The 11319-nt window shown below is 40.0% G+C and overlaps 3 protein-coding genes across 4 annotated transcripts; all 3 read left to right on the forward strand.

The window, feature by feature from the left end:
- The first annotated feature begins 152 nt into the window (after positions 1-152).
- Positions 153-2938, forward strand: LOC139808645 (uncharacterized). 2 transcript variants are annotated; one of them, XM_071770855.1, is made up of 8 exons: positions 153-487; positions 579-876; positions 962-1115; positions 1193-1335; positions 1409-1611; positions 1692-2085; positions 2157-2363; positions 2443-2938. In XM_071770855.1, exons 1-8 carry the CDS (start codon positions 371-373, stop codon positions 2571-2573), a joined length of 1647 nt encoding a protein of 548 aa, XP_071626956.1. In that variant the 5' UTR covers positions 153-370; the 3' UTR covers positions 2574-2938. The 2 variants fall into 2 exon arrangements, with proteins under 2 accessions (XP_071626956.1, XP_071626957.1); XM_071770856.1 differs by having other exon boundaries at positions 2458-2938.
- Positions 2939-4482: 1544 nt separating this feature from the next.
- Positions 4483-8558, forward strand: Pi4kiialpha (phosphatidylinositol 4-kinase II alpha). Its single transcript, XM_071771735.1, has 6 exons — positions 4483-5371; positions 5538-5656; positions 5781-6273; positions 6353-6618; positions 6720-6859; positions 6941-8558. Exons 1-6 carry the CDS (start codon positions 4999-5001, stop codon positions 7032-7034), a joined length of 1485 nt encoding a protein of 494 aa, XP_071627836.1. The 5' UTR covers positions 4483-4998; the 3' UTR covers positions 7035-8558.
- Positions 8559-8754: 196 nt separating this feature from the next.
- Positions 8755-11261, forward strand: LOC139809098 (uncharacterized). The gene is made up of 5 exons (XM_071771753.1): positions 8755-8890; positions 9316-9636; positions 9965-10214; positions 10316-10587; positions 10914-11261. Exons 2-5 carry the CDS (start codon positions 9335-9337, stop codon positions 11167-11169), a joined length of 1080 nt encoding a protein of 359 aa, XP_071627854.1. The 5' UTR covers positions 8755-8890; positions 9316-9334; the 3' UTR covers positions 11170-11261.
- The last annotated feature ends 58 nt before the right edge of the window (positions 11262-11319 follow it).

The following is an 11319-nucleotide window of genomic DNA, read 5'->3' on the forward strand; positions in this document are numbered from 1 at the left end:
TTCTAAAAGTAAGAGCCAATCACGTTCGACTCATTCGACTGCTACTCAGCAGCTTGGTCTGCTGAACGCGCCATTGGCGCGTCCATTGGCGCCGGGGAGAAAGAGGGAAAATATGGAAAGCGCGACAAGCGCCACAAGCGACAAAGAGCGAATCTCATGTAACAGTACGACCGTGTTTATTGTATACAAACGTTATAATAGCAAGATATTTTTATTTATTTATGAATGTTTATTGTGCCAAAATACATAACTAGGTTAATAGCAAGATATTTTAAACAATCATATGTATTTATATAGATTAAACATGCCTCATGGCGTTAATTAAATACCACGGACGAAGCTGACCGCGTGCAGAATTCACGTGTACGCAATGAGTAGATTAAAAGAAACTCAAATTGCAGTCATTAGTTCATCGTTTTACAAAAATGTATCTTTGCTGGCACAAATTGTACCGCCGTCCTTTGAGTTTCAGCGGCACTTCAAAAAGGTACGAAAACATTTCTCGAAGATACAAATCTTTATTTCGTATATATGTATATAACTGAGTTAAAATTTCTAATGCCATTCTTTTGTAAAAGGGTATGTTTGACAAGCCTAATACGGTGGGATTCCTACATGTGTCGCATTATCTATCAACTGTATATGACGCAAAACTGTTTAAACAAATGGTCAGGTGGCCGATCTTGTGTAAGAAAGACGAAGCAACATATCGCGTCGAGATGAAAAACTTCCTGTGCCTGTTATCGCAAGACAATCCTGATCTTAATTTCCCGACGATACTAATGTCCCATTTGATCCAGTCGGCAGGAACCAAGTTTCAAACTATTATGTGGAAGCTATCGCAACTCGCTCTCAGGACCTATATCAAAAGAGATCGTACGTAATGTGCCAAATGTAGGAAGAAAAGTTGTATTGTATTTTCGTGCCAATCCGTGTTATTTATCCAAATTGGTTTCTTCAGTTCAAGGAGAATTGTTGAACGCCCCATGTATGAGCCCAGTGCAAGATTTAGCGATAAAGTACTTCAATAATATAATTGTGGAAAAATGCAAAGTTGTGACGGAGACTCGCAAGGAGACGGAGAAGATATTGGATGCTGCAAATAATTTTCTGAAGTAAATCACTATTTTTGTTGTCTGTGAACGGCGATATATATTAATTTACATATAATTACATTTATATATTATTTTAGTGACGAGATTGAAAGATTGAATACATATAAATCAGAGATTTTCGATAGAAGAGAGAATATAAGAAGGGTGGTCCCTGATCTGCCAGCTCATCCGTTAGTTCAAAAGCAACTGATGAATGTCGAAGATTCTAATATCACAAACTGTTAGTACACAATAAATATTCTTCTCGTAAATTTATTCGATTGCTTTCACGATATTCCTTCTCGCGTTTGCAGTATGGAAAAGAAGCATTTTGAGGAAAGTCCAATATATACTTAAAAAGAACCAGGAATTCAAAGAAGTAGAGAAATCCTTTGATCGTTTGTGCAAACTTGTACTAAGAATAAACTCGAATTCTAGGACGCTCGACGCAAATGAATTTCCCGAAATTTTCTGTGATAATTGTTTATTATATACGCAATCTGAGACGCAGTCTAAGGTAATTGAATAAAAATTTCGTACGCGGTTCTTGCGATCAATTATTTTTATTTTTATTTTTATTTATTTTTTCAATTTAAGCATTTAATCCGCAACTTACATGCGAATGGCTCCATCGTGTTCAACACTTTGTTGTCGTTGCTGTATTTGATAGTCACGGAAATCCGTCACGAAAGCATCGCCGACCTCTCCGATCTATCGCAGTGTCTACCGTCCATTCGGAGTGCTTGCAAAAAAATGAAATCTCTGCGAACGCTATTCATCGCACTGAACACAAGAATCGGCGGTATATGCAGGAATGAGCAATGTGCGGTGTCTCGAGAAATTAAAAATGTTTACATCGACTTCGACGCGAGCAATGTACCACGTGTGAACCGCTATATTTTATTGCAATCTCCGAAGATTAGTTTCAACCTCGATCAGAGCACGGACGATAAACTTTTTTACGAGAGATTGTGTTCATCTCCGGTGGAAGGTATTGCTCGTTAAAATCGCGTCATTACGAAATTAAAACCGAACGTCACGAGAGTGTGTTAATTTTTTCAGGCAAACACAAACATTTGTTTAGGAGATACAAGCATAAGTATCGTCCGTTGCGCGAGCTACCTGCACCCCTGTTGGACTTTAGTAGTTCTTGGAACAATATGAGCGGATGGCTGTCTCCCCGCGCACACTCCGTCAAGTGTGAGCAAATCTTGGTCAATGGAAAACCGCTTTCGCCCTTGTACTCTCGATTGCTGCAGCATTCCAAAGGTTTACCGCGCTTTTCAATATTCCGATACGCTTAAAATCCTCTTATCAGTTGAATGAAAACGTTGAAGATAAAAATTAGCGTGTGCGCTTTCAGGACACGCGTCGCGCAGCCCGGGCACGAATTACGAGGGATTGAACCTAACACCGAGGAAACGTCCCTCAAGAACGGGGCATCTCACAACGCACGGCAGAATAAGAAATCTTTTTTAATCCCTTTTTTAATCGTGAAACCGTTCTCGTTACACACATCCTCAAATACGAAGAATTAACGAGATGCGCAACTGATTCGACAAGAATTCCTGATATTGATATTAGAAGAAAAATTGATAATAATGCATTTTTTTAAGTTTTGACAAAATTGCTCAAACTTACTGTTAATAGCGTTGATCTATATATTTAAGGCATATGATATTTATTTCATTTTCTATCTTATTGTTTGCCTGGTACTCTACATTTAATAACGACTAAAGGATAATGTTAGGCATAGATCGATATAACATATTTATAAAGATACATATTATATATCTGTCATGGTCCAATGATTTTTTAATACATAAGGATCCAGTTGGCCTGTGCATTTTCCTGCATTTTTTGGATTATTTTAATATTAAATAAGGTAAATGAGATAAATTGAGTAATATATCGTCATAAATCTTGTTTTAAAAAGATGTAGAGAAAACGGCCTATTTTCAACATTGTTCTTTAATGAGTAAAATGAGCACTTCGTAAATGCTCTCTAAACTTGTGTATTTTTCTTTGAACATAGTAGATGTCTAAATATTTGTGTGTTGTGACCGCTAGTCAAAAAGACGATTTGCATATTTGTCAGCTTAGCATATAGTTTTTATTTTTATATCTTATAATATAACTTTGTTTACATTTAATTTTTCGCACGCGTTGAACACGTGTGAACACGTGTTGCCTCCCCCCTTTCGCTCCCCATTACGCTTTTTTTTTACTTCCTTTTGGAGTGCACTCCTCAAACGGTTAAAACAAACTTCGGAGTCATTACAAATCGTTATAAGCAAAGTATTTAGACACGATGATTCGGTTATTATTTACAGAAAAAGCAAGAATAAACTGAATAAATGCGAGGCTGATTGATTGGCTATCGCACGTGCCAGAACCATAACCTTTCCAATATCTCGTGAGCGAGCTCCGAATTCACTGTAGTAGTGCAGTGGTGGGCGATGTTCATTCGATGTTTAGAAAATCGATGTTTTCTAAACATCGAATGAACTTCGCTTACCATTAGCTGCATGTTGCATCTTTTCGCATATATATTTTTAAAATGACAAGATATATATATATATATATATATATATATATATATATAATATATATATATATGCGTTCTTCTGTATTATCGGAACGAGAAATGATTGTCGATAATCCGTATAAGTTGCCACTTAATAAATTCGAGCTCTGCTCGTAGACTTCTGTATAATATAATTAATTTAATTGAACACTCGGACTAATTAAATTATTGCACGTTGCAGAAAAAAAATGTACTGCCTTTTAATAGCTACTGTGTTTTCAAATTATAGAAAGAGACATAATAAATTAAAGCGTACACATTTCAGGATCTGCGTAATGCAATCTGACGATAGATAGGTAGCAAAAACCAAGTAGAATCTGTTGTTTCCATTTAAAGTTACATTTATAATAGGTAAAAGGAATAAAATTAAAATACTTTTTATTTGAAATATAGGAGACTATATACAAAATATATACGAGACAATTAATAATATTTGTGACGATTGTGGCGCAGAGAGATTTAAGTTATAGTGAGCCGAAAATCCGAGTTCAAATTCAACTAAAAATTAATCGGAATATAAAAGCGAAACGCAGATAGGACAATTGAAATTTTATTGATCCTTTCGAGCTTTGAATCTCCTCGGCGAGTGCATTGTCGCGATTATTCGATGTATGATGTATGATCCAGCCAAAGAGCTCGTGCGGCGACAAATTGATCGGGATCAATCACGGCGATGCCGCGACGCGACGTAGCGAATGCGGTAACCGCAGCGGATCATATGAGAAAAAGATGGAGAAGGAAGGAGAAAAGGAAGAAAGAAAGAGAGAGAGAGAGAGAGAGAGAAAAAAGAGACATGCATACGTAGCGCGCAAACATGGCGGTAATCCTATCAGCTGATAGTGTCCGCCGCTAGAATGACGGGCCGCATTTTGGTTAATCGGGTTAGATCGCAATAGGTCGTCCCCTCTCCCTCCCGCGCCGCTCTGTCATCATCCTCGACGCCTCGACGTCGACGGCGGGCTGCGCGTGCTGGCCTACCTACGCTACGTTACGTATGTGACAATACGTGTGTGCGATCCGATCCGAACCGAATGACGCATCGACGACGATGCTAATGCATTCCTCGCACGCTGGCACGGTGTACACGTATAATCGCAGCAACCGGAGGAAAACGAGAACGAGCGCGCGTCGCTGACAGGCGGAAGGCAGCACGCGGGAATGTCGTAAGAGTGATAATAATCGTCCGCTCGTTGGCTCGTCGGTTAACGAAACCCGACCCGAGTTCGAGCTCGGGGTGGATAATAATCGGAGAGCGAGCGGAGTCCGCGTTGATCCTCGCGGAGCGGGATCGTCGTCATCGAGAGCGAGCGGTCTGTGATGAGCGACTCCGAACAACAGCAGCTGCACGTGCCTTACCGAGAGTACCATAGCCAGAACAATACCAGCCACCTGCCACCTGCCACCGCCGCCGTCGCCGCCGCCGCTGCCGCTGCCGCTCTGGTGGACACCGATGCGCTGGTGGACCTGTCCATCGCGCCCGTCAGCAGCAGCAGCAGTAGCAGCCACCATCAGCGTCTGTCATTGCAGAACGATCAGCCGCCGTCGCCGGCTGACCTGCTCCCCGACGTCGAGTTCATTCCCGGCTTGAGCAACGACCAAACCCTAGCCATAGATTCCTCCGGAATCGACCGGGAGAGCCAGCCTCTCCTCGGTCGCTTGGAGCTCGACGTCACGTTCAATAGGTTTCCAGGTTCGTTTCCAGCTGTGGGACAGAGGACAGCGATGTCCCCTGGCCTCCCATGTATATCTGTTGCTGATTCATGACATCTAGTGACCTTCGAAGAATCATCATTTTTCATATTTGTTACCACGCGTAGAAAATTACATTTCACGTATATATGTTTATGTATTTGTAGATGATCCACAGTTCTCGGAACTGGTGTGGCAGGCTGAATGCGCGATAGACAATGGGGTTTACCCAGAGAGGATATACCAGGGTTCCAGCGGAAGTTACTTTGTAAAAAATCCAGCGGGGGTAAGATGTAGCTTCTAACCTGCTCGCGAAAGTAAGAAGTTTAGGCACTTCTATTGTCACTTCTGATCCAGCGAATGATACAGCGAACGTGCAAATTAACGATGATTCCGTACTGTCTTGTCAGAAAATCATAGGTGTGTTCAAGCCAAAAGACGAGGAACCTTACGGCAGGTTGAATCCAAAATGGACAAAGTGGATGCACAAGCTCTGCTGTCCGTGCTGCTTCGGCAGGAGTTGCTTGATTCCGAATCAAGGATACCTGAGCGAGGCTGGCGCCAGCCTGGTCGATCGCAAGCTGGGTCTCGGCATCGTGCCGAACACTAGAGTGGTGAAACTCGTCAGCGAGGTGTTCAATTATCCTCCTTTGGATCGTCAGAAGGCACGCATGAAGCAAGCCATCATGGAGCAGTTCCCTACGGTGGGATCGCATTTCAATCGTATCGGTCTACCGCCGAAGGTCGGTTCCTTCCAAGTCTTCGTGGATGGTTACAAGGACGCCGATTACTGGCTGAGGCGATGGGAGAGCGAGTCCATGCCGGCGCATTTGAGTCGAGATTTCCAACTCCATTTCGAACGTTTGGTCATCCTAGATTATATCATCAGAAATACAGACAGAGGTAAATGATAAAACCGTTTCTATTCATAATAGCGTTAGCTGGATAGTTTCTTTCCTCACAACGAACATCCCGCTTGCAGGTAACGACAATTGGCTGATCAAATACGATACTGGCGTTAGCAAGAACGGATCTGAACAGGGTGAAGTGAAGATCGCGGCGATCGACAACGGCCTGGCCTTTCCCTTTAAGCATCCAGATTCTTGGAGGGCTTATCCTTACCACTGGGCATGGTTAACTCAAGCGAAACAGCCGTTCAGCGAAGTCACGAGAGAGCTAGTCTTGCCGCAACTCTCGGACCAGAATTTCGTACAGGATCTCTGCGATGATCTGTATCAACTATTTAAAGTATGCTGCATGTATTATTTGACGTGAATGAGCGTATCGCGTTTCGCTCGTCACACGAGCAACAATAATCTCACACATAATTTGCTCGTCTGTTTCCGCAGCAAGATAAGGGCTTTGACCGACATCACTTTGATAGGCAAATGAGCGTGATGCGCGGCCAAATTTTGAATCTACAACAGGCTCTGAAAGACGCTAAAAGCCCCGTGCAATTGGTACAAATGCCGGCTGTAATCGTGGAAAAGTATATATATATATATTTGTTTACTTTTATTTTTAGATATATAATAATTAATGTTACAAAGTTTCACACATTTTATTCTAGAGCCAAAGGAAACGGCGCTCCCCGGTTGTTTTCATTCTCTGACACGTTTACCCAGCGCTTCCAGAACAAGAGTCCATTCTTCTCCTGGTGTTGAAAACGAAAATCAGAGTGACTTGAATCGGAGTGCTCGTGAATAAGTGTGTCAGTGGTATCAGTGTCAGTCACATTGTCCTCTCCGCCGCGAAAAATGTTATTACTTATTTTTCTAAGTTTATCCTACATTTCTACCTCTCTTTCTTAAGTTTTATTTCTATAGTGAGGCTGCAAATTGATTAGGAAAACGCGGTTATCCTTTTTAGACTGTCTTGTATTTATAATCTCTTTTCCATCAGTTTAATTGGGATATAAGATATTCGTACAACTATATTGTATACAGTAAAATATAATATATATATATATATAATGTTAAAACACATTTTCTTTTAATGCGCATAATGTGCGAAGTGTAAAAAAAAGGGCGTATGTGATTTAGATTATAATATATAATTTATGAACATAAAAAAAAGATACAGGCCAGGTTGTACGAAATGTCTCTCGCGTGTCTTCCACACGTACACATACACACATACCACATACATATATACACACATTGTAGTTTGTGCCAATCGGTACCGTGAAAGGAGTGCATAAATCAATACCTAGAGAACGACTAATGTCATGCTACAACTTGAAAGTTGAAAGTTAAAAATATCTTGAATGTATGATATTTTCTTTCTTCTATTCTCGCGCGTTGAGAAGGTGGCATTAGTTATTCTAGTGAGGTGTTGATGCTGGTCGCTAGATACTTAAATGTATAATTCTTTGGAATGTATAAATTCTTTGGAAATTAAACTGTGATCCTTGTGGTACGTATGTAACGTCACGTCGCATATGTACTGAAAACAGGAATTTTACGTAGTTATACATTAAGTACAAATTGCTACTGGAATACATAAACGAAATAGAGTTTCTAGCGCAATTTTTATGAAATTGTATTTTTGCCTTTTTTCTCTTTTGTAATACACGCCGTATCGTGAGAGAAATAGAATCATGTGCGAATCAATCCTATGCGAGTTCAAAACTGATATCACAACGACATATCTTACGACGAGAATAACACGAAGTTAGTTCTGGACCATGTGTCAGGCGTATTTTAATCAGGTTTTTAAAATGTTATGAAACTTTGACTCCAAGATATTATTTTGAACGTTTTGATATTTATTACGACACTGTTTACGCAGAACAATATTAATGCAATTGTGCGTTGTACATATATACAATATACGATAAGAAAAGGGATCTGAAAGGGAAAAGCTGCAATATGGAGGTTGTTGAAGCTTGTTCAAAGAGGAAAGCCTCATCATGTACCAAAACGATGGCATGTCCATGCAAGACAAAAGTAATTGTCATCTCGTCAATATCTTACGAATCTTTAATCAATTATTTTTAATTCTCTTATCATACTACTGAAAAATTACCTACTATTATGATTAATATTCCGTACGCAACGTTGAACTTTTTGTTATAATAATTTGGTTGATTGCAAATTATTAATGTATTCATAATAATTTATAATTGTTAATATCCGATTGTAATTATCATGATTGTATATTATATTCTGGTATAATATACAACATAATATTATTGGCAATTATTAATATTTATGTAAATTGAATATTTATGTTACTAACCACAGTACAAAAGATACGTGCAGCCTGCACGTGCAAAATCTTTCGCACCAGAGCGATTATACAAGGTACCGTCGAAGCAATTCGAAGACAGGACAACGTATCACTCGTCTTATCTAAATGTGGATCGCGCAACGGCGCGTTGTGCGCGACTACAACCAATTCGACCCGTTCAAAGCTTTGAAAAAAGTACTGGCAAGTTTTTCGACGAGACAACAAACAAACTATCCTACAGACCCGTATGGCAGATCGTTAAAGCGGAGCCTATCGTACCGAAACGTAGGTAAGACAAAGTATCTGTGGTAGCATCATTATTCATCATTGTAAAACGAGGACTTCATCTAATACGAACAGGATCTCCACGTTGAATGAAGATATTCAAATTATGCTGTGTATATATATAAATATATTATCTAAGAACTCTCAGCGGTTTTGTCTGCAATTATACGTCGAAATTCTTGAGTTGCGAGAAATGACGATTTAGGAACATAAAATCCTGGATCAAAGAAAGATTCACACATATGTTTCTTTATTGTCTTTCAGTTCAACAGAGCAAGTTCGAGATATCTTAAGAGAAGACTTTTTTGTATTTCTTTTACTTTGTTATACTAAAAACAACGAGACAGAGAGAAAGAAAGATTAATTTGGAAGATTGTCGATAGACATGCTAATAAAGTTTGGAGTACGTTAATATAATAATTTTGTTAGACCGCTGACAAGCACAGGCATGATGGAAACTGTGACGACGGTCCGCCACGATTACGTAGTGAAACGCGTGGAGAGGCCAGAGATGATTATACCCTGCGGAAATATTCGCACAAGTTCAGCTCCGTTGGACGACAGAACGATGGCAAAACTGTCCTACGTTTCTCCAGGGCCTATTGAACCTGTAATCAGTTTCAAACCGATATTAAAGTACCGTCCGTCGAGCCAGCCGCTTACCAAAGAGACAACGCAAAAACTGAGCTATCAGCCCTTCGTCGTCGTTAAAAAGGAATTTCATCCTTGGACGCAGAAACCAACGTACAAGTACGTGAACTCAAGTGTTACATCCTGACAAAATTATTAACAATAAAAAACGTAATAAATCCAAATGATAGAGATATATATTCTACAATTATTTTCTATAACATAAAAATATATATATATAAATCTGAATATTACATATAGAATCATCTTACTTATTAATAATAATAATAATAGATATTATATTGTTTCAATTAGAAAAATTTAAATATGAAATAAAATTCTTCTGTCTCTTTGCTTGTTACGTGACAATATAACAATTATAGAAATATTTTCTGTATGCTTTTATTTTCTGTAACATAAAAGATGATATTAATTCGAATGTTTGAAGGCCACCGGACATCGCGATGTGCGGCAAGACAACTTATTCCGAGAGCTATATGGAGAACGATGCAGTTTCCGTGGCGAAGCCCTTCTTACCCGTCGCGACGTATGTATTTCCTTACGGCGCGGAATTTGCAGATAAAACCATCTACAAGGAGAGCTATCTACCAGGTAAAGCGGAGCGCGTGGTGCCGTCTGTTCCCTGCGGGAATATCTCTATCCCCGACGCAAGGATGTCCGCCGATACGACTAACAAGGTGCGACTTCGTAATTATTCCCGAGTCGCACGATAAAAAACCGATAGTTTCTGTCGCGATTTATAACTCTCGTAATTCTCATTACGCGAGTTACCTTGCAGCTGAGTTATCAACGAGTCTGGACCGAGAAGCGAAAATTATTTGTGCCGCGCGCTAGGACCATGTTGGCGACCGCTAAAATGCAATCGGAAACAACGACCCGTTGCGAATACGTAGCAAAAACGACGTTGCGTCCGGACCTTATCGTCCCCTCTGATAATATCCGCACACTCGACGTACCGTTGGAGGGAGACACAACTACCGGATTATCTTACGTAAAACCCGACGTGATAAAACCTGTTCGCAGCTACAAGCCCGTTATGCAATATTACAGGTGAGGAGAAACGAGAAACGTACATGTCCATCCAATTCAAACAGTTCAAAGACGTCTGTGATGCAGTTGGAACTCTCGGTTTCTCACGAGGAAACTTTTTCCTCCGAGGACGCCTTGAAAAGATTTACTTGACTTTGTAATCAATTTCTTTATTGTTTTGACTTTGCTTTAATTTAGTTATGTATATGTTTGCGCAACATCTAATTAGCGCCGACTATTATCGTCTTATTGATTTATTCCGTCTTTTAAATCTCTTCGTGACGTGTGTTCGACCGTGTTTCGAATTGTAAATTAGTAATCGATCTTGCGATGCGATCTCTGTCCAGGCCGGAAACTAAGATCGACTGCGAGACGATAAATAAATTATCATACCAAACGTGGGCGCCGAAACCTAAAGAAGAACTCCCATGGGCTCAAAGGACCAAATATCAAGCTCCAGAATATCCGATGGCCTGCGACACGGTTTATCACATGAGTTATCCCATGCCGGGTCATTATGTCGAGGACGATTCGTGCGCGGAGTGTCCTTGCCCAATTGAGAAACAGGATAACGTTTCGTCTGCTCCGACAGTAGCGTCTTAAATATGCTTTTGGATTGAATAGCGTCCGCTGTATGCTGAAGATAAATTGCAATCTACTTTTGTTATTTTAAACCCGCAGTAGCCAACGTTCCCTATTTTTGGGACAAAAAACCTTATTATGAATAAAATTATTTTAGAGTAAAAAAAAACA

Source organism: Temnothorax longispinosus, chromosome 2 (assembly GCF_030848805.1).
Source record: "Temnothorax longispinosus isolate EJ_2023e chromosome 2, Tlon_JGU_v1, whole genome shotgun sequence".
Lineage (NCBI taxonomy): Eukaryota > Metazoa > Arthropoda > Insecta > Hymenoptera > Formicidae > Temnothorax > Temnothorax longispinosus.